Source organism: Haemaphysalis longicornis, unplaced genomic scaffold (genome assembly GCF_048455015.1).
Source record: "Haemaphysalis longicornis isolate Haplotype H1 unplaced genomic scaffold, Haemaphysalis longicornis Haplotype H1 scaffold_8, whole genome shotgun sequence".
NCBI classification, from domain to species: Eukaryota; Metazoa; Arthropoda; class Arachnida; order Ixodida; family Ixodidae; genus Haemaphysalis; species Haemaphysalis longicornis.
In genome coordinates, this window is record NW_027526445.1 from 91,073,710 (window position 1) to 91,101,312 (window position 27,603).

Below are 27,603 nucleotides of genomic sequence, written 5' to 3' on the forward strand. Positions count from 1 at the left end.
CTCTTCGAAAGCAAAGCTTTCTCACTGATGTCGTGTAGTTCACCCAAAATGCACTGCAGGAAAGCCAACTTTCTCTGATGACGATGACGGTGATCTTGGAGGAAGTGAAGAAAAATTAAAATGCCTCCCGTGGTCGGAATCAAACCTGGGTTCCCCACACTAGGAAGTCGACATCTATCCGACTGAGCCGTTCCCGCACGGCTGAAGCCGTTTGGATTTGGAGAGGGGGGCATGGTCGTGCAAAGTTAGACAGAAAAATCGTGCACCCCTCCGTCTAACCGCGACGATTGTTGAACGCTAGCGAAAGCCAAGGATTGCCCATATCAGTAACGCACTGGAGAACGCAAACGAAGTGCAATAAATCGTCCTGATGAGAAGCACGTTCATTTAGTGTTGGACTCGATTTCGGAAAGCTTCGCGTTCCCCCGCCCTTGTCATTTCGACAAAACGGTGGTTCATTTTTTAACAAGCCGTTAAATTTTCTACGGGCTACTTACTTACTGGCACATGTATGCTTGGGAAATTGTAAATTTCAGTTCTCTGAATAAAGGTCTGGAGAATTTGCACAACTGTCCAAACAAAATAGGTAATGCTACGCATTCGCTTTCAAGTTTTGAAAATAAGGGCTCGAAGTTCTGGCAAGAATCAAACCGACAAATTGAAAGAAACTTCCTCACAAAAGGAAGAAAGAGGTGAAGGTTGCAGGAGCACTGCATTTTAGTGCGCTTAATAAAGGAGCCATGAAGACAAAATACAAGTTTGTTTTATTTGAAAGATTTCGTGATTTATAGTGTCCCCAGCGCTTGCGCAGCAGCAAATGATGCCATATTCACTGAGAAATGAATAAATTTAGGTTAAAATTTTGATTATCCCGCCAAATCTTGTGTTTTGGTGATGTATGCTATGAAGTCATTACGGCGCGTGTACAAACGAACTTCCACTGCGCCATTCGGCTCTGCAGCCTTGCTTGCTGTCAAAACTCTCAGATGGCGCTAGCATACTCAGCACTCTGCCGTTGCTTTGTTTTTGACCGTATTTACACCTGACTTGTTTTTGTTACGGTAGAAAGCAATCGCTTCGGGAAACATGGGGTACGCTTGACAAACAGGGCCACATAAGGCAACGCCGCTTACGCCAATTGTCCAGCGTCGTAAAAGACAATTCCAAAGAGTCGGACTGCTGTGTGGCTAAAACAAGCATAGTGCGCGCAGTACCAACAGCAGTATATGCATCGGTACTTCTATGTTTACGTGTGCTTTCGTAGCTTCCACTCTTTGTCCCACCATTCTTAGGGCTTTAAAAAGAACGTGCCCTTAATTTAAGCGCAAACAGCTCGTGCGGCAAGCTTATAAGCTCTGCCTAATTTGCGTTTGCTTTTGCCGCCCTCCACCAATCGCAGGGCTGTCTGGTATGACATCATAGGTTCTGTTGCGGGAAATGAGCTATTGGGTCACACGGCCATTCCCTTTTTTCCTAATTATACAGCTTATTCGAGCGAAGTTTATATTAAAAGTGGTGTCAGTATGATTTTAACGAGGCAATCTTTTGAATGAACCAAACTTGCATTTTGTCTTCGTGGCCCCTTTAAATAGGAATTCGTCTTTGCGTGCATACAAGTTGCGCAGCCCCCCGCCCCCCTTCCCAACATTTGGTAATAATTTATATCGTTGGGCAATGAGTGAGTCATAAATGATAGGTGTGACCACGATAGCAGTACCTCGAGAAACAGTAGTTTGTTTCAGTGCCTTATACCAACTACTGCCAGGGCAAAGAGTGAAAGGTATAGGGCGAGGCAAATCTCCTGTGTCCACGTAAATGTTCTCTATGACACAGGTAATAAAAGTGGAAGCTGAACTGCCGCGTGCAATGGGAACGTTTTTTCCATAATTACACTGAATTATGCTATTTTCAACTTTATGGTGCAAAATATTTACTTTTACAGTAGAATCTCGATGATACGATTCTGGATGATACGAATTTCGGGATGATACGAATTTCTGAAAAGTCCCGGCAAAATTGCATTGTTTGCAATGGAAAAATTTCGGCTGTTACGAACGGACCTGCGCGGCCCGGCGGATGATACGAACGAGCCGGCGAGGCGCCCGAGTGCCGAACAAGCAAGTGACGGCTCTCTCTCCCCATTTGTCACTCTTCTTTCTCCAGAAACGGCCGGGCTGTTGTTTCCTGTTCGCGAAAACGCGCCCCGCACGCCCCATGCGCGCCGCGAAACCTCTCGCACGCTGCGCGCGCCGCGGCCGGCGGCGGCAACATGGCGGCGGCTTCGGCCGCGAAGTGGCACGGCCGCTTGAGCGACTGCTTCTAGCCGCTCTTTAAAATGCCGCTCAAGGCAGACACGAAGTTTCTTGTGCAGTAAAGGAGCTGATAGTGTTGGCGAAAACGGCACTATAAAACACCATCCGTGCCGCTAGTGAAAGCGCCCATAAAATATCTGCCGGAGTGCTAAGCCTAAACACCTCGGGCGGAGCCAGCGGGCTGTCTCGATCGTTTCGCAAGTCGTCAGCGTCTTTTTCTGACCGAGGCAGGAGATACCGCGGGCGCGAAATTGTCAATGCGGCCGTGAAAATACAGCGCGCGCAAAGCCGAGGCGTGCGAATCGCGTGCAAAAACGCACCATGCGGTTCACGCTTGACTGTTGCGGCGTGTAGCGAGCTTGGACACCGGGAGTGAGGAGACAAGCGCGAAGATAGGCGAAGCGTTACGCGCTCCAGAAAGGACTGCTTTGTGACGTGGGGGTTTAAAAAAAGCAGAAAAAAAGCACGGATTTGTTCACGCGAAAGTAAGAAAAGAAATAAACGAAAACTTTTTTCAGCGCTCAATTTTTTTGGCCTGTATTGGTTCATACGAATTTCGCATGATACGAATATTTTTCGCGGTCCCGCGAGATTCGTATCATCGAGATTCTACTGTATTTCGATAGCTACGTTTCTGGTTTGAATTCCATGTAGCATAGAAACGTGTGGCATGGCCTGGGGCTTCGAGTTGACGCTGCTTTCAAAAGATGGCTGCACTCTTTATTGAAAATGGGTCTTGCAGAGAAAAAAAAAAAAAAAAAATCCTGCACAGGCAACTGGAAGAATGACATGCAACTTGGCGTTGACATTGCCTTGCCGCTTGTACCTCCTCCAGCATCAGTACTAATCACAAATTACCGTCATTTTCAAAAGCACTGATGTAACCGCCAATGCTGGAGTAGTTTTGCACCAATGGTGGAACTCTGTTTGGCTGCCTTTGCTTGCAGGTACCGTATTTACTCGGTTGTAACGCGACCGCGATTGTAGCGTGAAGGGGGACTTTTTAGTGTATCCAGGAAGAAACAAAACCGAAAAGTTGCAAAAAAAAAAAAAAAAAAAAGTCAAAGTAATGATGCCGGCACAAGCATTGAAGAGCACATTCATTTATAAACACTGTGGCTAGAAGCCCACCAGTGGCATATTGAACTTCATTCGTGGAATCTGAAGTGCCAATTTCTTCTGTAGCGTGTCTCATGAAACTGGCGTCGTACTGAGTGCGACATGCCACCATCGCAAGTGGAGCCGGTGAGGAGTCGACGCACTTGAGGGCAACGAAAACCACCGCAGCCTCCACGCAGTTCGACGCAGAAACAAAGGCAAAGCGCTGCGCATACCATCAATGCCGTCACTACCTCTGCAGAAAGAAAAAAACAACAAGAAAACAGAAAAAGTCGGTTTTGGCTTGTAGTGGATCCAAATGGCTCTGGCATGTGTTGCCAACATAGATCGCGGAACGACCAAAACTTTAGCCCTCGATGAGAATCGAGTACATCATTGCACTTTTAGGCAACTTGGATTTCGGTATTCCATTGTAACGCGAAGGTCGATGCAAAAATTAGAAAAAAAGAAAACTCGTGTCGCAATTGAGTAAATACGGTGAATGCCCTCTGTGGGTCCATGTTGATGGTAGTATAAAAGAGTTGCTCACGTGTTAAGCGCGTTCCCTAAAAATGATGAGGATAGAGAAAAGACAGGAGGACGTTTTTATAAAGAGAGTCTACAAAGTTGCGTACGACACAGGCCTAAGGTAAGGGTTGGTAAAAGGGCCGAACTTCTTGGAGCATTTGGAAAAAGCTTTGAGTATTCAGAGTTGTGAATCGTTTGTGAGTTGATTACTAGGAAGTCAAATTTAGTTAAAATTAGTCACGCATTCATTGCTTCATTCATAATCAACAGTTTGTTGTTCTTTTACTTTGGCCATTCGCTGCAAGCATCGTGAATCGTTTGTGAGTGGAATACTAGGAAGTCTCACTTAGTTCAAATTATTCGCGCACTGATTGTTTTATTCTAAATTGACAGTTTGTGCATTCTTGTATTTTGGACATTTGCTGCAGGCATTGTGTTTGTTGTTGTGTGATATTTTTCTTTTCCGTTTCTTTTTTAAAAACACAGCAATCAACACTGTCCCTGTGCCTTGTCCACCAGTCGAATGCGATACGGATCGAGGCGTTCAGCCTGTGTTGCTCTTCGTACATATTTCGGGCAGGTATGTTGCACATTTCTTGCCTAGGGAATGAATGGCCTGGCGTGCTCTTTGCACAGGAAATTTGCGGGGAGTCCTTTTAATCGTGGGGTCTGCGCTACCGTAATGCAGTACCGTTTGCATAATGCACTTGTGTTGGCAAACTGAACCCCCTCCCCTCACCTTTCTATCCCCCCTCTTTCCCCCTCTTCCCTCCCATAACTCTCTCTCCTTCCCAGCCTCCTCCCCCTCTCTACAGTTAAACCTCGTTTCCAGAGACACTTAAAAGGGACCCAGGAAATGTCTCTTCTCTTGTAACCAAGGTCTCTTGCATGCAATGTTGGTAACATGGTGAACATAGGAAAACCAACCGAACCATTTTCATTAAAATATCTCTTATAACCGAGCGTCTCTTGTAACAGTGTCTCTAGTAGCGAGGTTTTACTGTAGTCAGTCCTGCTGTCAGCATTAGCCTAAGCTTCGCACAGTGGGACTGCTTAACAAAAATCTTTCCAAAATGATGCTACTTTTAAACACTGGTGTACGCAAATGCTGGTTTCTGTTATAAACTTGTTTTTCTTCTCCTTCTTCTATGTTTTGCTTGGCTAAAAGTGTCTTGTGCAACTGTGAGCTTGATGCCCTTGTTTATTGCATTCCAAAAGTGTGAAACGGCACAAGCTGGTTGATTGTGAGTGCTCTTTGGTTGCCCCCCCTTATTGTGGTGGCTGTGATGAAAACTGCCATGGCGGGTCAATATTGTCACGAAGACAAAGATGACGCTGTCAACTTGAAGGAAAAAAAATGTGGTTGATCCCTCTTTCATAGAAATCGGTAAAACACGAAAGTTTCAACTGATCCTTCACAGGATCAATTGAATGGTTGTTGTGCATCGATAGGAACTTGCACATCGCTATTTATATTTCGTCGGTATGACACCGTCAGACGCATCAGCATTAGACACTGGGTTGCATGCGCCACAGCACAGCATAAACCCGAATAAAGCCACACACGCTCACAAACCATGTGAACGAAAACTAAAGGGTTGCCAGCGAATTGTTTGTTCAACTTCTGTTCCACTGCAGCGAAAGAGCATGATTTGCGGGGCTGTATTGTGGGTGTGCTTGGGGAGTGGCAACCTGCTGGTGCGTCGCTTTCGCAAATGGGCGACCACTGCGTCCCTGCTCCGCGGAGTGTACGGCAGACGGTTGCATTTCGACGAGCTCAGCTGGCGCCAACTGTCGGCGCTCATTAGCATCATGATGCACTACTTCGCTTCACCTCTCTTAGACAGCAGCTCATTCAAAATAGCGAATGCTATAGGAAACATATGTGGCGTGTTCATAAGGCTGTCTCCACTTCAGGTCGTATCGGAGTCAGTAAAGCACCTGGCACCTCCCGTTGCGGCGACGAAGAACCCAGCTCGAATCCTGCCGCAGCCGCGTTTTTCTGGCGATGTCGTTTCCGTGACGGATATGACGTCAGTCAGCTCTTGGTGGATCCCGGCATAAAACACTTGCGTGTTAAAACAGGTTTATTGGATGGAGCGAACACTGTAGATTAAAGAAGATTAGTCTAGGCTACCCGCCGCGGTGGCTCAGTGGCTAAGGCGTTGCGCTGCTGAGCACAAGGTCGCGGGTTCGATTCCCGGCCGCGGCGGTCGCTTTTCTGATGGAGGCGAAAAGCAAAAACGCCCGTGTGTACGAGATTTCGGCGCACGTTAAAGATCCCCAGGTGGTCGAAATTAATCCGGAGCCCTCCACTACGGCGCGCCTCATCGCCTGCGCTGTGTCGGCGCGTTAAACCCTACAATCAATCAAGATTAGTCTAGGCTGGCAACGTTAGTTCGATACACTCTCCCTGTCAAAGGAGGTAACACGTGCGGTATAAAGGATGGAACGTGCGCTGGACTTGACCCACGGATAACACAGATACACAGCCCAGTGCAAGCCGGTCAGCAAAAGCATAAACAAACAAACCAAATACATGGTTCGCGGCAATATGTGCAAGAGACATAGAAAAAAACTTTTGATGTGCCTTTCCTTTTGGGGGTACTTCTTCCTTTTTTGAATTGCGTGAAATGGCCAGTTAGGCTCCACAATTCATGTCCGTGTCAAGCACCTGCGTCGTTTAATCATTGGCCAGAGGTACTGTGTCGGGCCAGTACAGCGTGAGCGTTTGGGGAGATATTTGAAACTTTCAGTTTTTTTCTTTGTTTTTCCCCACTTTTCACTGTGGTGAGCTTAACCCCAGTACGTTTGGGAATTGTCCTACCCTATAGCTGTTTTTGGCAGCCAAGCACTGCTGAAAAGAATGTGCTTTGGCCTTTTGTATACGTGAGCATTGGCAGTGTGCTGTGCAAATGTCAATTTTTTCAGTTCGAGGTGAATTTAACAAAGCTTGAATTGAATTGAATTAAATTTTTCTTAAGTTCAAATAGTTATTGTATTTTGTAAAAATAAAGTTTTCACCTCTTGGAGATATTCCACAGCAAATAACATAAAGAAAACTGCTGGAAATGCAATATCTGAGCGATGTGGCACCTATGTGCTTGGGTTGTTATCATGGCCAAAACTTACAATTGTGATTTTGGTGGTTTCCTTTAGAATGATTTCTGCACTTCACAGCAACGCAATTCTCAACCCTGTAGACATTGCCACGTGCCAACAACTGCGAATGAACTCTGTAATGCTTTTCCAAAAGCACCAACTTTTTGTTGTGTATATTCTCTGTGACTTTGCAGTTGGGACACATCCTGAATACGTTTTAAAAATATGAGGGTGTTCAATAATTTCAAACAATAAAAGTGTTCGAATCGAATCGAATTCTGAATAATTTGAATCGAATATTAGATTTGCTTGTTTTGCCTGTTTAGTTCTTTTTTGAAGCTCTAAAAGTCTTTTACGCATTACAAAAGTGCACACTCCTTTCCTTTTCTGTTTCCTCTCCCCTCCCACCAGAGAAATCGGCTGTGCACCTGGATCGGATATCGGGCTTCGTCAAGGGAAACCTGAACGTCGACGACTCGTGGTTCAGGGCGAGGCACGTGCTCTTGCTCGAGAGCGTGCTCGTTGCGCTGCGAGACCACGTCGTCGGGGAGTTCAGCCGCGTGGCACGCCAGAAGCAGTGGTCTGAAGCTCAGGGGGAAGGCGACACCACCGCCACCCTGAGCACCCACTACGACTCGGCATTTCGTAAGTTGTTCAAGTTCATTTGCTAATCAAGGGTTCGATGAAATGTCGTCTGGTCAGGCATGAGAACTTGCAAAAGAAAAGCGAACACTGACCAAGAATAAAAATATATTGACGTTTCGGAACCACATACCCGTATGTGGTTCCGAAACGTCAATATATTTTTATTCTTGGTCAGTGTTCGCTTTTCTTTTGCAAGTTCATTTGCTGCGCGCTATGTGTCTGGGTCTGTCTGCCTTGGTGCGCCCAAGGCACCTAAAAGGCGCACACGCTGTGAATTCAGGTGTTTCTTATCGTTGTGTGTTTTGTTTAGTCATCGGTGACACATACTTTGGCGTATCTAAGGTTTGTGGCAACAAAACACAGTGGATCCACCGCAGTGGTTCAGTGGCTAAGGCACTGTGTATGCTGCTTAGCCCAAGGCAGCAGGTTGCACCCTGGTTGCGTCTGCTGCTTTTCTGACGGAGGGGAAAACCAGACGCCACGCGTTGAGATTTCGGTTAGAGACCCCCCAAGTGGTGGAAATTAATCTGTATCCCTCACGTTAAACCCCACAAATATCAGTTTTTTTGTTTTTTTTTTCGTAATTTTCAGGTTTTTCAAGTTCAAGTTGTGCGTTTAGGCACCAATGCTTCACGTGGGCTATGCGGCATGCCTTTGCAAAAAGCTGCACATCTGTTTCATTAAACCACCGGAGATTTTATGTTTTCACCAGATTCCCATGCTTGTGAAGCTTTTTTCGCTGGTTACTAGAGAAACGGCCGCCACGGGTTTTTGAATTGTACCAATGAGCTTGTGGTGTGTCTTGCAATGGAATGCGAGTGAGTGAGGTGTTCAGCGGGTTTTCTGGGGTTTTAGTTTGGCTCTTTTTAAGAGTGGCCAACTCAAATAGTGTTGATCCCGTTTTAATAACTCTCAAGTTTCAATGAAGTTGCCCTTTTAGGGATAGTCAACATTGCTGGGGCTGTCTTGTTTGAGTTTAACAAAGCAGGGCTTGTCTGAAACTCTGTGACAATGGAAAGCAGTTGTTTCATACGTTTGTACATAGCCAATGGCGCTTTTCTTTTTTTTGTTTGTTGTTGTGCTTATGAGAAACCGCGTGAAACCCCAATTACACGACGTTCTCTGCGTCGTGCGAAAATGTTACACAGTCAAATCCCGCTGATGTGAAATTCGCCAGTCGTGCGAAAAATTAGTTAATTAAGCGGTAATTTATTGTTGTAATGTCTGCCCCAGCACACCACAATAGGAACAGGAAAAATACCTCCATATATTGTCCGCATCACTGACTGCATAATAGAACCTTTAGCTGAAGTGCAATTGTCTTGTGTTTATTTAGTTGTGAAAGGACCTAGTGGTTATAAAACTTTTTTACGGGCAGGCATGTAAAGAGCATGTTATCAAAAACGGGGGGGGGGAATGCGATCGCAGAACATACTGCTGGGCGGCAAGGCGGATCTATGCGGCTGATTACTTGCAGATAGCTGCTAGGCCTCAGAAGCCTCCCTCTGGCTTGTGGCAAAAGCAGCGCCCATTATCTTGTGCTCTTTGACTGGGTGCACTGGCGTCACACCTTGGAAAGCAGGCTCGCGCTCACTTGTGATAATGATAGGTTGGCCCAGCCTGCTTAATAAGCTAAACAGGAACACATGATTTTTGCTTGTGACTTTGAAGAATGGTAGAAGGAAAATGGCAACGACAGCTGCTCACCACGCGTACATGACGGCGTTGCACTGGTATGGCGCATTCGCGCGATTTCAACTGGATACATATTGGCTGTAGCTGGGATGGCTTGCCGAACCGGGAGAGAGTGCATTTCTTCAAGGACCGGCATGTGAGAAAGATGCTAAAAAGAAAGGCTGATTCACACTTTTTTGCCCCAGGCTGCTGTCGCAGCGAATATCCGGGCACTGCAAAGGTACCTTTGTTCACTACCCCGTGAGACAAAGAGCTTCGAAAAATGTGGGAGCACATTTTGCCCAGGCAGGACAAATTCCTCACAGAATCGTCGGCAGTGTGCGAACTCAACTTTGAAAAACATTTCGTTTGGAGGGACTTTGTTCACATTACCAACGGTAGCGAGGCACATATTCCTTGTGGAAAGCCGTCGTTGCCACCTGATTCAATTCCCACGCACTTGCTGGGTTTTCCAGCCTACCTCTCAGTTTGTACTGCGAAAGAAGGCCCGAAAGGGAATGCCCAGCAGCAGCAAACCGTTCAGCAGAAGGCCATAAGCCACGCAAGCAATTTTGCGATCTTTCAAACAGTAGCACTGTGAATGCAAGCGTTCCACATGAACCTACCGAAGAATCGGACAGCGAACCGTTGACACATTGCAGCAGTGAGAGATTGGCATCACCCACGAAGTACTGGTGAGTGTTGTCCAGGCGGCTATGCGGGCGCAATTTTTGCCACGTGCCCACCAAAACAGCTACACTGTTTCATATGCTTGGAATAGCTCAGTTAGTGCGTGTAATTGCATGTAGCTGGTCGCAGTGCTGTTTGTGTAGCCATTACTTCATAAAGAAAGGGATGATTTGCTGTGGCGCAACGGTCGTTCTTGTAGAAGGACAAAGGCACGGCAGCGTTGTCAGTGCTGGTGTTTCCGCAGGCTTTGTGAGGGACATGGTGGCGACCGCTGTGGAGAACCTCTTCCCGGGGGCCAACTACCAGAGGGCGACCACTTCACTGGCCATTCTGGAGTCTGTGGCGGGCACCTTTCGCGTGGATCCCTCCGGCAAGCAGAGGACGAGCTACAAGAGGGGTGAGTTAGCATCTCTTTTGCGGGGCTAGCTGGTAGAGAAACGGTCGCTGTTTTTTTTAAAGCGAAAGCTTTCTTTGTGGGACGAATAATGTCCTATCAAACAACTGATGCATTTCCTCATAGGCCAATTGGTCGACAGAAAAGCTCTGATAAGATGTCGGGACGCTCGGTGCGTGCATAAGGCCGGGCTTCCATTGTGTCAATACAGTTACTTGGAAATCGCGAAAAAGGAATGGCTCTAGATATGACAGTACACACATCGATTACAATGAAGGAGTAGAATGGTACACCTTTATCTCATGAAACACGTGTCAGTACATATTTAGATTGTCCGTGGATGTGTGCACTTAGTGCAAGAGAAATCGTTGCATGGGCTTTATTTGCAATTTGCATCTTTGGAGGTTTGGAGGTTTGGCGATCAAGTGGATGCACTCTCAGCGAAAGTTCTGACGCAGTTTTCACACTTCTCTCAACGTTCTTTAAGAAGGGAAGGCAAATTTCTCTACCTTTACTGTCTGCACTGTGGTTGGACTGCTTTGAGCCTTGATAGCAATATGTAGTTCTCAAAGTGTTTATGAACTTCTTTTGATCACTCACTGTGTCTTCCATTGGTCGAGGTGCCCTGGTGCGAGCTCTGACAAAGCTATTGCTGCCTTCAGCCCTTTTCTTTTGCCAGGAAAAATACGAGGTGCCTGGATGTTGGCAGTTTGTGGTTTTCCACTGAGACAGGGCCTTTGCACCACATTTTACGTGGCTTCGAGATCAGTTTAGTTCATTAATATATTAGTACCTGTAATTGCAATCTGATTTGAGGAACACTGAAGACAGTTAACAGCAAGCAGCTGGGCTTGTCCAAAACTGGTGGCACGAGAAGACACGACTGTTTTAGATTCTACCTTAGACGGCCATGGTGTCCTGCAGAGTGCATCATTGGTGAAATGTGGAAGGCACGAGGAAAAGCCACAATATCATATTGTTGGCCCAGTTGCAGCTTATGTTGGTCGCCACGAAATGTAATACAGTGTAGACCATTTATAACGTAACCGCTTATAGTGCAGGACCGGATATACCGCGGGTTTTTGCGACCACCGGTTTGCCTCCCATAGAACTCAATGCATGAGCATACCGCTTAAGATGCGGTTGGCTGAAGCACAATACCGTTTATAGTGCGGTTTTTCGGCGGGTCTGCTGATCGACCGGCGCAGCTGAGGCATCGTTTTAGGGTAGCAAAAGAAAAAAGAAAGGATGAAATCGGCCATCTGACGCAGCGTGCACCCCTTGCCCTCCTCTAACGTAGACACCCAAAGAAAAAAAAAATAGGCACCCTTTAGTTCGTGCATACCTGATAACCCCAACTGACCTTGCGTGATGCACCTCGGAAGATAGCGACAGACTCCCCATCCGCGCGCGGCAAGTTGATTTTATTAATCGTGAACCGCATGGCCTGTTTTCGCGCACGAATCGTGCACATCGGCGTTGCGCGAGTTTTTTTTTTTTTTTTTTTCGTGCTCGTATCGACGATTCCGCGCTCGCGGTGGCTTCTTCGCGTGGCAGTGGGAGGAGCCTGACGACTTGCACCAATTGGGAGACGCGTACCTAATGGCGGGAGATTCGAAGCGCTCCGAGCCGGCTAGCCGCGCCAGAGATGTTTAGGCTTACCACAGCGGTATTTTTTGATGGGCGCTTTCACAAGCAGCGTGGATGGCAGTTTATATTCCACTTTGCGGTCACATTATCAGCTCTTTTCTTGCATGAGCATCTTCGCTTGCGCCCTGTGCGGCATTTCAGCGAGCGGTTTCGAAGCGGTCGCCGAACTTACTGGAACTGCCTGCACCGCTTCACGGCCACTGCCGACGCCATGTTGCTGCCTCTTACCGCGCCGCCCACACCACGCCAGTTGTATCCGCGCTGGCGTGCACTGCACGTTTTCGCGATACCAAATCTACCACGCGGTTCACGCTTTAGAACGTTGTGCAGATAAGCCACCGCTCTTTCCCTTTCCGAACATTCGAGCCGCGCGAAGCCGAAGATTTCCACCACCAGTACGTTGCGCTGATAAGCAGCCGCCTTCGGCATCGTGAACACAAGGTGGGATTAAAAAAAAATTCTGGCGTTCTTATCACGTTTTGCGGCATCTGTTCATAGCTAAAAACGCAGCCATGGTCTTTCAAAACAAACCCAACGGAAGTTAAAGCCGCGCTCGCCGTTTGTGAGACTGCGCTTTTGCCCTGCAGCAGCGGCTGATGTTAAAAATAATACGAAATATAGACCGTGCCTTCGTTTTTAAGTGCTGTGCGTTTGAGTGATGATAAATATAGGTTTACTTGAGAGATAGGTGGCGATGTGGTTGAATTCGCGCGTGTTTTGGTTATAGTGCGGTACCGCTTATAGTGCGGATTTTTGCGGCTCCCGCGACATACGTTATAAGCGGTCTACACTGTAAAACGTTCGAAAAAGCACTCGGGAACATTCCGAGGTCCCGACCCATCGCCAGCACTCACCTGATTCAATCATTTGCTCCCGACAGTTTTGGGGTCCTGCCGTCTGCTTCACATGGGGGAGAGGTCTGACGTCAGACTACCAGCACTAATAAAGCCAGAAAAGTGGACTTTACTTGAGAACCAGTTGCAGGAAATGTGTAGCCTCTGTGCTGAAATAAAGTGCCCAGTGCTTGCATGCTAACCCCACATCTCTGTAATCAGTTGTGAGATAGGCGTCACCAAGAAAATGTCTGACCGTATTATTGCGGTTTCCATAAAAAGTTAGAAACTGTTCGTAGTAATTGCCTGAAGCTCAGACATAGCTTGCTTCTGTTCGTTTGCCTGTTCCTTCGTGCATTCTCTTCCACGCTTTCTCTTTGCTCACTCGTGCAGAGACCCTGGAGAAGTTCTTTGCCTCCGAGACGAGCCGGTTCGGCCTGGAGTCCATGCAGAAGCCTCTGAGGGCCGCTTTGCAAAGTGCCCTTTTCCACGCTGTAGCCGAGGTACGTGCAACCAAGGGTGTCCGCAGAACTTTTTGCAAGGGGGGGCATCCATTCGCGGGGGGTACGGTTGGATAGCACCAAAAAGGCGCTATTTGTGGTTACAAAAAGTACAAACAGCGAATTAGAACCAGACTTGGAGGATATACGTTGAATTTTATTACCGAACAAAGAAATAAAGTTAATAAAGAAAATCCGAAAAGTTACTGTCACTTTGTAAAGAAGAGCGGCCAGTCTCGCTGCGCGAGGGTTCTCGACTAACGCCAACTGATCACCAGCACACACCACAATACATTCACATACATAGAACTGCACTCCGTCAATCTTCCTTGACTAGCAGCTGCAGACGCGTCGGGTTTTACGGGGCAAATTGCGAGATGACATGTGTGATGAAGTCTGTTGAAATGACTCACGCAATAAAGATACTATTCGCCTCCCTGGCTTTCAATGCAGTACAGGCGTACAAGCGTTTTGAGGGGCTGATTTATAGGTTTTGTTTTGGGGCTTGGGTGGTACCGACATTTCGCAATTTCGAAGGAAAGGGCGTACAAGGTGATGGGACCGCAAGGGAGGATCTTACACTCTCCCTACTAGGTGTAGCGGTGAAGATTTTTTCCTAGATATAGCTGCAACTTTGTCCGAAAACTGAAGTTCTTGCGGTAAGACTGCATAAAATTAGAGTTTAGAAAAAAAACAAGAAAAACGTCAAACCATTCAGAATTGTTCGCTATCTACAATAGCCAGCACAGGCAGTCTGTTTCACTGCCGTGACATGACCGGCAATGTTAGTCAATGTCTAAAGTGCAGTGTTGACCGCAGTCCTGAAGGGCGTTCCATACGGATGCGCAGGACCTGAGTGTGGTAATCATTTAAGTAGCGTGGATTGTTGGGCTAGTTGGTTCACGTACATAATTAGAAAAGCTTCGCGCTAAAGGACAGGACAAAGGAGAGAACGTCGGTGTTGTTCTCTCTTCTATTCCGTCCTTCAGGGCAAAGTTATTTTAATTATGGGCCAACCAAGCTGTGCAGCTTTTTTGTAGTGCATAAAAATATCTGAATTTCCAAGGGGGGGTAGTTGCCCCCCCTTGCCCCCTTTTTTGAACGCCCATGCGTGCAACGTATCCAGGTCAAGCACTTTGTTGTTATAGTTATTATTGTGTGTAGTTATAATGCAGTTATAGTTTACAATTTGTTAAAGTTTACAGTGCAGGGAGAGCAATGCCAGAAAACAATAATGGGAGGGGAACAAGAACGGGGGGGGGAGGGGGGGGTTGCAAAAGCTGCTTTTGAGCAGCTGGTTGAGACTAGTTTCTAGTTTTGTGTTGGCCCCACCGTTATGGTTGTCAGAAAGTGTGCACTCATTTTTACTTGTTCCTTAACAGTCATTATTTGTCCTTGAGGGTTAACAGCAGCGACTCTGCACGTCTTCTGCTGCGGTAAGGGGTGCCCCAAGTTCCCGTCCTCTTGCCTTTGCTTTTCAAAGTTGAACTTCTCGCACTGGCTTCGTAGTTCTGGACAGTACCACACATTTACTTCCCATTTATGTGGATGTTGTGGCTGCATGGACCACCAATGGGCTCCTCTTGTGCTTCAGGTGCAAGGACTGCACACATTCGCTATTTTCGTCATTACAAGCCTCAGCTAAGCTCCAGCTGTAAAGACCTTTAAAGGGGCCATGAAGACAAAACGCAAGTTTGTTATATCAGTAAGAATGATGGGGCAAACAGTGGAAGTTATGAAAGTACACGTAAACATAGAAGTACTGATGCATACTGCTGTTGGTACTGTGCGCACTATGCTTTGTTTAGATGCACAGCACTGGCACTGGCCGATTGACACTGGCCGATTGATGCAAGTGACGGTGTCTTACATGACCATATTTGTCGAGCGAGCACCATTTTTCACGAAAGGAATATTTTCTCCATGAACAAAAACAAGGCAGGTTTAAATACAGTCACAAACAAACCAAAGGCATAAAACGGCTTGCCACAATGTGGTGGCGTCCTCTAGGTTGACTAACAGTGAGCAAGTCTCTGCTGCACACCAAGTTTAGCTGAAAGACCTGTTCTTATGATGTCATTGCAAACGTCGTTTAAACACACGATTTGATGCAAGAATGAAAATTTTAGCTTAATTAAGTTGATTAATTTCGCAGTGAATAAAGCGTCATTTGCTTCCGGACAAGCGCTGGGAGCACTATAGAACACGAAATCTTTCGAATAAAACAAACTTGTATTTTGTCATCATGGCCCCTTTAAGCCCCAGCTGTAGTGCGGCTGACGGAAGGTATCAAATCCCCTCTGCACTTGTGCCTTGCATTCATTCACTCACGGTTAATCAGTGACACTATTGCGGTAATCATGTTGTTATGGTGGCGTGAAGGAAGGTGTGAAGCCAAGAGGTGCAAGAGGTCCACACTGTATTTACAATCCTGAGAGCACTGCGCAGGCAAGGCGCAAGATCCTCTTCTACTTCTACGTCTAGCTCGTTTTTGGAGTCCGTGCCTGCTAGCGTCATCTTCTTTCGGCTAGTACCTGGCACATGTCTGATTGATTGTGGGGTTTAACGCGCCGACGCAACGCAGGCGATGAGGCGCGCCGTAGGGGAGGGCTCCGGATTAATTTTGACCACCTGGGGATCTTTATCGTGCGCCGAAATCTCGTACACACGGGCGTTTTTGCTTTTCGCCTCCATCAGAAAAGCGGCCGCCGCGGCCGGGAATCGAACCCGCGACCTTGTGCTCAGCAGCGCAACGCCTTAGCCACTGAGCCACCGCGGCGGGTACCTGGCACATGTCTCAATGTGGTACATACTGTACTTACCCGATTCTAACTCGCACTTTTTTTCCGAAAAAATAGGTGGAAAAGTCGCATGCGCGTTAGAATCAAAGGTGCAAGTTTTTTAGGTGTTTTTTTGCCAGGAAAATCGGGTGCATGTTAGAATCGGGTAAGCATGGTAGGCTATGCACGAATTCTTCCTCTGCTTAGCCTCTTCAGCTAAGACACCAAGCAATATCTTGTGTATGTTTTATTAGCGGCATCCGGCTGTCTTATTTTTTTCAGTCTGAGCATGGGCTGGCTGTTATTGTCGAATGCCATGCCGGGCCATCTTGTTTGAAAGAGAGGGGGTTCCACCCTGTCGTCACCGGCCTAGACTGCTGTACAGTTAAACCTCGATATAACGAAGTCGTACTTGGGGCCGCAAATTTCGTTAAATCGAGAATTTCGTAAAATCGAGGTTTCGATTTTACAGTTCATTTAACCAGTTATTGGGGTTTTAACACTTTGGCCCTCGCCAGGCAACAACTGCTATGTAGTTACCTCTCCAATTAAAGCGAAATTTGTACTAAAACTGGCCGCGAAAATTGTGTGAATTAAGAGTTTCAACACTTGGGCAATGGAATTCGGATAGCCGACGGTAGTTCATGTGTCATCGTAAAACCGGTGCTTTTTCCGCAACGCCTCATTAAATATGATAGCAGACTAGGTTTCCACTTTTTCTTTTTTCATTTCGGTCACTACTAAATGCCGCTGTTAGTCAATTGAACCCGCGTCCATGTCCCGTGAACTTCACCCCGCCGAGGTGCTCGTTCGAAGTTACGCCTCTTTTCGTCCATTCAGTGGTAGGCTTAGGCGCGGCGGGCCAACAGCGGAAGGCTGCTATGAAACTTTCGAAAGACTTTTTTCATGTACAAGGGCTCCGCAGTATGGGCGCGTGATTCAACCACAACACTCGAGATAAAACCATGATTGCGAGTTGAGCGGAGTACACGCGGACCGCTTCACTGTGTGGAGCAGCGCTTACGTGATCCGGAAAGCGGAAAGCTTACATTAAAAATCTTCCGGCCAAATTCGATTAAGCAATTACTTTTATGCCCACTGAGCCCTTACGAAACTGAATTCTCTGCACCGCAGCTGTCTAATGAACGCTGGTGAAACGAAGATGACCACGTTCAAAGAGAGCAATTTATTGCCACCAGCACTCGATGTTCAAGTCGTAGTGAAGAAGTCCGTAAGCAGTGCTTTGCGTTTCTTGACCAGGGCGGGCTTTACGTGACGCTCATATGCTGACGGCGCTAACAAGGTCTTAAACATTCGTGTGCACCTGCGTGCCTCCGCAGAACATCGATGGCATCCATCACACTTCGGTGGCTGTCAGTTTCACCGAGCTTCCTCAGGCTCTTGTTCGGAACACTTTTCTTTCTCTTGGAGTGCTCATGCTGCTTACAAGACTCACCTAACGATGCACGAACAAAATATTAATTTGGTTATCAGCGAGCATAACCTAGCGCAGCAGCACCGTGAGCAATGACGCGTAGAAAAAAAAAAGTTTGAAGTAGGCTTCGGTAGCCTAAGCATAGAGGGCGCTGGCGTAGGCAACGATGGAGACGTCAAAATAGTGGCTGCACTATTAAACCGTCTATGACCGCTAGCGGTTTGTGCAGCTTCGTTCTTCGCTTTTAATTGTTGTTAACCGTAGATTTCACCGCTTTTCTTTCATTTTAGCCTTCAAGAGTCAATTTGAGTACTGAATTTTTTCAATGTAGGGCCTGAGAGGCAGAATAAAACGTGCCTCGACCGGAATTTCGTTCTTCCTTTCTTGCCGTGACTTCGTTAAATCGAAAGCGCCGCACAAAATTACTTCGTAAAAGCGAGACAAAAATACATGCATTTAGCAAAATTTTTTTAGAAAACTTGAAAAAATTCGTTACATCGCGAATTTCGTTAAATCGAGGTTCATTATATCGAGGCTCAACTGTATTTATTTGCGTAATGAACGTATTTTTTTTCTCGTAAAACAGAAGCAAAGTTAGGGGTGTGTTTAGTACGCGGGGAACAAAAAATACCTAACTTTGACGGCTAAGTGTTCATTATGTGAGTGCGTTCGTTGCACGAGTGAATACGGTGTTCTTCTTTGATCAGCAAAGCTGTCGATCTAATGTGGTGGTTCTGGAAAGAACAGTGCTGCAGAGAAATGCGCGCAGGGCAATGCAAAGCATTCAATTTGCTAATTCTCAAGTGTGAAACGAGCAATAATTGTGGTTGCACGTGTGTTAAAAGTTCTCGCCACCTAGCCTGTTGTAGTCACGTGTCAGCATTGGCGCACTGCAACCCCCCCCACCAGGTGCGCCTGTGTGCGTTCCGGCTGCTGACCAGCACTGGCTGCCCCCTCCTGGAGTGTGGCAGCAACCTCCAGGATGCCCTGTGGGCCACAGCGGACAAGTACCTGGCCAGCCCCAGGCCTCAGGACAACGCCGTCGGGTCCCTGCTCGTTCGTCTCCACCTGACCAAGTGGGTGCCTGTTGGTTGTGTGTGGTTGAGGGAAAGGGCTGTAGACATTCACCACAATGGGGAAACAGCTCTGTTTAATGACCCACGTCAATAGCAGCAGTTGTCTTCTGGCAAGGTGTTTTTTTATGGCGCTGGTGTAGCAGATAGCACTGGTTGTTTGCCTGGAGTGAAAGCCGTGGAGACAGCCTGACAGGGCTCGCAGAGCAAGAGTATATTGTAAGCGCGAGGGGCTTACTTTAAGCGCCGAGCTTCCCTCATGCTTTGCTCTCCATTTTTTTGCCATCAGTGCATCTTGTTCGTGTGCTTACCTCACCCGTTAATCATCAGCACATCGTTGTTTGGACGCGCAACACTTCATGATCATCGTCGAAGTTTGGCGTCCCTTCTCGGGTTCAGGCTCCTGCTTGCCGAATAGAGGGCCTTCTCATCTTCAACCTTGCGTCCTTGCTGGAACCTTTCAATATACAGTAAAATCTCGATGATACGAATCTCGCGGGATTGGGAAAAATATTCGTATCATCCGAAATTTGTATGAACCGACACAGACCAAAAAAATTGAGCACTGAAAAAGTTTTCATTTATTTCTCTTCTTGCTTTCGCGTGAACAAATCCGTGACGTTTTACTGGTTTCTTTTTTTACCCTCGATGTCACCGAGCGGTCCTTTCTGGACTTTCTTCTTCTCACTCGCGGTGTCCAAGCTCACTACAGGAGTGTTTTTGCATGCGATTCGTGTGCGTCGATTTTCACACCCGCGTCGCCGATTCCGTGCCCGCGACCGCCTGTGCCTGGGTCATAAAATGACACGCGACACGCATGGCAGTGGGAGGAGCCTGATGACTTGCGCCAATGGGAAGTCATGCGCCTCATCGCGGCAGTGTCGAGACAGCCGGCTGGCTCTGCCTGAGATATTTATGCTTAGCACCCTGGCAGATATTTCATGGGCGCTTTCACTAGCGGAGCAGATGATGTTTTTATAGCAGCGTTTTCGCCCACATCATTAGCTCCCACTTCTCGACCAAAGCCGCCGCCATGCTGCCGTGGCTGACTGAACTCCGGACAGCGTGCGGGTGGTTTTGCGGCGACGTCAGTGCGCGTGTGGAGTGTGCGGCACATTTTCGCGAGCAGAAAACAACAACCCGGTTGTTCCTGGAGAAAGAGCGACAAAGAGGGGAGAGAGAGCCCGTCCGTTGCCGTCGCTTGCTCGCTTGGCAGTCGGGCGCCTCGCCGGCTCGTTCGTATCATCCTCCGGGCCGCGCAGGTCCATTCGTAAGAGCCTAAATTTTCCCGTTGCAAATTATGCAATTTCACCGGGACTTATCAGAAATGTGTATCATTCTGAAATTCGTATCACCCAGAATCGTATCATCGAGATTCCACTGTATAGGAGGCGAAAAGGCCCATTGCGGCAGGTGCAGGCGACTGACCAGATATTGTCATAATGATAGCCAACACGAACTATGAAGCTTTGTAGTAGCCATGGCGGACGAAAGGGTCATGGCACCTGATGGGTGAAGTGATAGTGGTTATGGTTTACTTTGGGGCTGCATAGTTGAATGCCGATCGCGGTGGTTGTGCAGTTTTTTTTTCTCACACGACAGATACCACTAGTGTAACGTAGGCGAAGCGCTTGTGATGTTATCTGGCCGCCCTACGAAGCGGTGTTTTCCTTCATTTCTTGTTCTTGCAATGTGAGAGGGGTCCAGGCAACCTGTACAAGGCAGCCTATTATGCAGTCTAAATTTAGTATACAGTGTAGACCGCTTATAACGTGTCGCGGGAGCCGCAAAAATCCGCACTATAAGCGGTACCGCACTATAACCAAAACGTGCACGAATTCAACCAAATCGCCACCTACCTCTCAAGTCATCCTAAATTTTTTATCACCCAAACGCATAGCGCCTAAAAACGAAGGAAGGGTCTTTATTTCGTATTATTTTTAACATCAGCCGCTGCTGCCAGGTCTCACACATTGCAAAAGCGCGGTCTTACAAACGGCGAGTGCGGCTTTAACTTCCATTGTGTTTTGAAAGACCATGGCTGCGTTTTTTGCGTCTATGAAGATGCCACAGGACATGATAAGAAAGGCCAGCGGCTTTCTTTTTTTTACCCCACTTTGCGTTCACGATGCCGAAGGTGGCTGCTTATCAGCGCAATGTACTGGTGGTGGAAATCTTTGCGCGGCTCGCTTGTTCGGGAAGAGAGGTGGCTTACCTGCACAACGTTCTAAAGTGTGAACCGCATGGAGCGATTTCTCGCGAAAACGTGCAGCGCACGCCGCGCCTCGCGGATACAACTGACGTAATGTGTGCGGCGCGGTAAGAGGCGGCAACAAGCAGTGCAGGCAGCTCCAGCGACCACTTCTGACCGCTCGCTGAAATGCCGCACGAGGCGCAAGCGAAGATGCTCATGCAAGAAAAGAGCTGATAATGTGACCGCAAAGTGGAATATAAACTGCCATCCACGCTGCTTGTGAAAGCGCCCATCAAAAAATACCGCGGCGGTAAGCCTAAACTAAAGTCCCTTCATCTGATCCAGGGACTTTAGCCTAAACACCTCTGGCGCGGCTAGCCGGCTCGGAGCGCTTCGAATCTCCCGCCATTAGGTGCGCGTCTTTCCATTGGTGCAAGTCGTCAGGCTCCTCCCACTGCCACGCGAAGAAGCCACCGCGAGCGCGGAATCGTAGACGCGAGCGTGAAAAAAACGCACGCGCAACGCCGATGTGCACAATTCGTGTGCAAAAACGGGCCATGCGGTTCACGATTAATAGAAACAACTTGCCACGCGCGGACGGGGAGCCGGTCGCTATCTTCCGAGGTGCATCAAGCAAGGAAAGCTGTGGTTATCACGTACGCGTGAACTAAAGGGTGCCTATTGTTTGCTTCTGTGTCGAAGTTAGAGAGCAAGGGGTGTGCGCTGCATCGGATGGCCGATTTCATCATTTCTTTTTTTCTTTTGCTACCCTAAAACGATGCCCCAGCTGCGCCGGTCGATGAGCATACCCGCCGAAAAACCGCACTATAAACGGTATTGTGCTTCGTCCAACTGCTTCTTAAGCGGTATGCTTATGCATTGAGTTCTATGGGAGGCAAACCGGTGGTCACGAAAACCCGCGTTATATCCGGTCCCGCACTATAAGCGGTTACGTTATAAATAGTCTATACTGTATGATGAACCAATGATGCAAGCATGGACAACTTGGGTAGAGTGGAAGTGACGCGAAATAAGAAGGAATGACCATTTGTATCCATAACCAAGTACGCTGAAGTGGAACAGTTGTTAAAATAAGGGGCAAATGAGGTGAAAGTAGATGAATAGCTAAATGTTCAAACCACATGGTATTTACAAATATGTGTCGTAATTGTCGGGGAGTAACTGACGAGGCTCGCTATTGCATCCTCCGGACTTTGGCCCACATGGCGCTCTGAATTTCCGGAATGAATACATGCTGATTTTGAGTCCGCAAGGGACAGTATATTAAAAGCCAACCTTCCTTCCTTCTTATTTTTCACTTCTCTCTTGGGGACGCAAAAAAAAAAATTGATGGAAGCTCACAGTAACGCGCAAGACTGGAAGGTAGCGAAGCCGTGCGCAACCTTCACAACCATCACGACAGTTTAAGCCCACAATTTCAGCCAATCCGCCTCTTCTTCGCTGCTGCAACAACCTTTCTTTACTCCGTCATTGTTGCTACAAGTGTGAGCCTCCCCCATTTTTTTGGAAGTGATAATCATTGGATATCACCTTGGAGGGGCGTACGCTATGGAGTGTCTTCCTTGTTTTGAGCAAGTGTTGCCACAATTACAGCGAACGCTGGAGTCCTTCTCGTTCCGAGCAAATGTTGCTACAATTATGACGAATGTTGGAGTTGTTGCTTTCTTTTGGGGGGGGGCTAATATTGGCCAATTTGCGTAACTGGGTATGCTTGGCTTGCAAACATGCGCCGGGGACGCTGGGCGGTCATCGCAAGGCGCGCGCCCGGGTGCGTGCGCTCAGAATTTTCTTGTTATTTTAAACTGTGGACAGGAAAAAAATTATGATTTTGTAGACAGGTTCGCTGTTAAAAAAAGTGATCACGTGCCCGGGTTGTTTTTTTCTCCTCCAGCTTGGGGAAGGAACCAGAGCAACTTGCTGCGAAGCTGCAGGAGATCTGCTTCATGGGCGAAAGAGCCTTGTCAGCGTTCATGGAAGATCCCGTGTCAGCAACTGGTGCTCGTCCACTTCACGGTAGGCACTGTTGCTCATCCACACATGGAAAGTACTATATCTACTATTGTTCGCTCTCCAGTGGTTTTCTGGCTGACTCTATGTTTGTCTGATCCCAAGGGTGCAGCTTGTATCCAGGCCGCAGTGGCCACTTTTTAGATGGAGTCGAAAAATTCAAATGCCCCTGTGTGTTGTGAATGTGGCGCACATCAAAGATTCCCTTGGGGTGGAATTTAATCCGGAGCCCTCCACTATGGAATGCACCGTAGCCCAGCGGGAGCTTCAGCACGTGAAAACCCAGAAATTTGAATTTGAATAGAGTCGAGTTCGCTTATAACAAACACATCGGGAAATCAGTTTGTTATATTCGCTTTTCGCTATATCTGTACACAAAATATATGTATACAAAAGGTAACAGGAAACAAAGAGTTGTTTGTTATAGCCGCTAGTTCGTTAAAACCAGGTTCGCTGTAAGTGGACTACACTGTATCTCTGAATGCGTGGCAAACAGTTGCCAAAAGAATTTGAGAGGTGCATGCAAAGGGTGCCAGCTGCAGGGTTCTCAGACGTATGATGATGATGATGATGATGATGATTGCTATTGGTTTCCCCTTTGAAGCGGGGTGATGACATGTCATCTTACCAAAAAGGACTAATGTGACCACGTTTTACACTCTTGGTTTAATACTAGCGCTGCTTAGGGCAGGCACTAAAGCTTATTAGGCCCGAAATACTTTTTTCCCCTGTTACAGGTGGTAACTGTCCTAGGCAATATTCCCCTCTCTGCATTTCGTCCACCAGCATTCTAATCTTCTTTTCATCCCCTCGACAGCTTTAAAATTACCGTATAAACCGGGATATAGGTCGAGTTTTTTTCCAAAAAAATCCGCACTAAAGTCACCCCTCGTCTTATATAGCGGTCATTGGCAGAATGTAAATCGTTGTCTGGCGACAATGTGCAAGCGCAGTCCGTCGCCAATCGCCATCGGCATTCGTGTCGGACTGCTCTCTCGCTCTATCAGGCCTTTATTTGATTTCGCTTTTCTGTAGTTTTTCGACTTTTACTCGTTTATTGTGCTGCGTGCGTACATTTCTGTATGTCTCTGTTCCGAGATGAGTGGCGGCAGTCGACGCCAGTTCACCGCGGCGTTTAAGCTGACGGTGATTGAGTCACCGAGCAGAATGGGAATATGGCAGCGTAACGCCAGTTAGGCATTTCAGAGAAAAGTGTGCGGTACTGGCGGAGCCAGAAAGCTAAGCTGTGCGCGTGCAACCCCCGAAACCGATCGTTCTGTGGACATCAAGCGGTGCAACCCGAGTTGGAGGACAAAGTGGCGGACTTCGTCCGGTAACTTCGTCCGGGAACTTCGCTCACGATCGCTCCGGAGGCCATGCGCGGACTGGCTCCGCGAACTGTACAATGAGTGGATAGCCGGCGACAACAAAAAGACCTATACGGGCCGGTTGCGACCGTGTCAAGCTGGGTGTCCTTCTCTGGGCAGTCGCTGCCCGACAACATGGTTACACGAGCATTCAGGAAGTGCTCCATCAGCAACGCGCCTGATAGCATGGAAGATGACAGTGCGAAGCAGTCATCCTCGAACGACTCTGAGAGCTCGGACTAGTGACTTCGGCAGGCATAGTGAGTGGCAGTGACGGACGGGCGTCGAAAATACATATAGATATTGTGAGTGCGCTTCTGTTTGTCAACTTTTCCCACCTCAAGGTAGGGGGTCGACCTATATACCAGGTCGACCTATAATCCGGTTTATACAGTAACTTCCTCTCTGATACCCTTAAATCCTAGGGCTTCTGGAAGCCCAATATTCCCTTCATGTAGATTTGGATGGATACCCTCACATTCTAACACTATGTGCCGCCTAGTTTCTGTTTCTTTTCCGCAGACCACGCATACCCCATCATTTTGTGAATACTTCCCCACAAAACTCTTAGTTCGCAGGCAACCTGCTCTAGCCTCAAAAAGCAAAGCACTGCCTTGGGAATTATCGTAGAAATTTTCCTTTCTGATGTTCAATTTCTCAGCCCTGTACACCTCTAACGACGTTTTAGCTTCCATTTTTTCCCTCCATTTATTCGTTTCAATCTGCCTTGTCTCTTTTTTGGTTACCTTGGCTGTTTTGGATTCTCCACTGTTCTTTTCGTATTTCATCGTTAGCCTTCTGGTCTTTCTTAACCACTGCGTGTCCACGCTTTTCAAGTATAGGTACCTAAATACCTTAGCTGTCCACCTTCGTTGATCCATTGCCTTCAACCTTATCTGAAAGCATATTTTACTCTGTGCTTCTCTAACTTCAAACGACGCCCAGCCCATATGTATGCTGCAGGTAGTTTTCTTTTCTTTTTTTTTTTTTTTTTCCAGTTCACTTCAGTTTCAATTTATCAGTGATTCCGAAAAATTAGTACAATAATATAGTGCTATACAGGCGAAGGTCCCATAGTTCAAAGCAGCAACAGGACGCCCGCTTTTTTACAGGAACCCTTTATGACAGATTTGGACGACAGGTTTTTGCAGCAGGAGCTTTCTCCAATTGCTTTTGACAAGGGCAAAGCTAAGAACCCTCGGCCCGCAGGCGTTCTGCTGACCCTGGTGAGCTGCCTGAGTGACGTCCGGGGCGTCTTGAGTCCCCTGCTGCAGTGGGAGGCGGCTGATGGGGGCAGTGTGAGTGGCTGTGTTAGCAGCCTTCTGGACGCTGCCCTGTCGCTCGCCAAGTGCTCCCTGTTCCACACGCTGTTCGTCATGGTGCCCAGGGGCAAGCGAGACCTTCTGGGTGAGTAGTATGCTGTGTGCAATGCTTGGCGGTAGGATAGCCAGAAATAATTTTTTTGGGGGGAGAGGAGGATTTACATCTTTGTGGTGACAAAAAAAAAAGTAAAACAGAAGAGATCCTGCGGCGAAACAGTATTCGTTTTTTTGCTTGAGTAAAGCCAGACGGTTTGTTGAAGAAACAATAATGTAGTCACTGATGGAGTCAAAAAAGTATAAAGACGTTTTGGAACCCGTATGGGTTTCTTGTATGGCCGGACATCTTCCAGTTTGTGCCCCCGGACAAGAAGGGTCTGTACTACCGCCTACTGTGGACAAATGGCTCAGCTCCTGCCATTTATGGTCTTCCAAAAGTCCACAAAAGAGGCATTCCTCTTCGACCTATCGTAGATTTCAGCAGGTCTCCTTTTTATAACCCGTCCAAGTGCTTGCGCAGTGTGTTAAGCCCTTTGGCTGGCAAGACAGCCATGCATGTGGTCAATTCTTGCGACTTTGCAGGAAAAGTGTGCAACGTACTTCTCGACGGTAAAAATGTGATGGTGTCCTTTGATGTCAAGTCATTGTTCACCCGTGTCCCGGTCAACTTGGCCGACGCTGTGTGTGAAGAGCTTCTGAGTAAGGACGCTACTCTTGCCGACCGCACGCCATTTGACGTCCCCGACCTATGCACACCACTTTGGTTCTGCCTCAGCAACATGTATTTCACGTACTGCTCCCAGTTCTACTCGGAGACGCATGGAACAGCCATGAGTGCCTCCATCTCAGTAACGACTGCAAATATTGTCATGGAAGCTCTGGAAGGACAAGCCCTCTCCAGTTTTACACTGCAACCGAAGGTATTCTACCGCTACATGGATGATTATTTTTGCAATGTGTGGAAAGAAGACTCATCGCGGTTTTTACACGCTCCGAATACCGTCAAGCCAAAACTTCAGTTCACAGTCGAGTACGAAGAAGATGATCGTCTGACATTCCTCGACGTCTTGGTGGAACGTAAGAACGGTGAGCTCTCCTTCAGTGTGTACCGCAAGCCAACACACGTTGGGATGTACTTGGACTTCCAATCGAACCACCCGGTCGCCCACAAAAGAGCCGTCATTTCAACACTGGTGACCCATATGAGAAGAATCTGCAAAGACGGGAACAATCTGAAAACAAAACCTAAAATAGTACGTCGGGAACTTTTTGGCAGTGGCTACCCTCAACATTTTGTAGAAAGAATTGAGAAACCAATACTACAACCTAAGGCTGCTAATCGTAAGGTCTTCACCGCCACTGCCGGCATTCCATATGTACGTGGTATAAGTGAGCTCTGGCGCGGATTTTTGCGGATTATGACCTACGCATTGGGCACATGCCAGCCAGCAAGCTTTGGAATGAGCTCGTAAAAGTCAATGACCCGCTGCCCGATAATCTTTTCCTGGCGTTGTGTGTCGCACCCCCTGCACCGATTGCAGTCAGGTTTACATCGGCGAAACAGGAAAGTTCCCCAGAAGGATGAAAGAGCACCAATGCGACGTGAAAAACCAGAAAGTGACCTCTAATGCGATTGCCAAGCATGCGCACAAGCACCAGGACGATATTGACTGGGAAAACGCTGCAGTTCTGTCTAAAGAACGAAACGTGACATCACATCTTTTACTGGAATCATCGTTCATATAAACACACTCCGATACGAGGAATCGAAATGAAGGGACGTTGCCATTGATATACATGCGGCCATTGCGTCACAAACTTAGCCTTCAAATTCGAATCTTGTCCATTTTAGCCTTATTGTGAACAAGGAATCCGTACGGGTTCCAAAACCTATTTATAGTTTTTTGACTCAATGCCCGACGAGGCGAACTTTTGTCGAACCCTTGGCTACCTGGGGGTTTGTTGTTTCGTTGGCTGTAAT

General features: G+C 47.5%; 1 protein-coding gene across 1 annotated transcript in view; it reads left to right on the forward strand.

Moving 5' to 3' along the window:
* The window catches only part of LOC144148380 (tRNA (32-2'-O)-methyltransferase regulator THADA), a 156,679-nt gene that overhangs the window by 23,616 nt on the left and 105,460 nt on the right, over positions 1–27,603 (forward strand). The window contains exons 8-14 of the mRNA XM_077679922.1: positions 4,425–4,518; positions 7,452–7,685; positions 10,294–10,446; positions 13,320–13,429; positions 18,551–18,717; positions 22,821–22,942; positions 25,513–25,710. Coding sequence (XP_077536048.1) covers positions 4,425–4,518; positions 7,452–7,685; positions 10,294–10,446; positions 13,320–13,429; positions 18,551–18,717; positions 22,821–22,942; positions 25,513–25,710 — 1,078 coding nt within the window. The remainder of the gene's footprint in view (positions 1–4,424; positions 4,519–7,451; positions 7,686–10,293; positions 10,447–13,319; positions 13,430–18,550; positions 18,718–22,820; positions 22,943–25,512; positions 25,711–27,603) is intronic.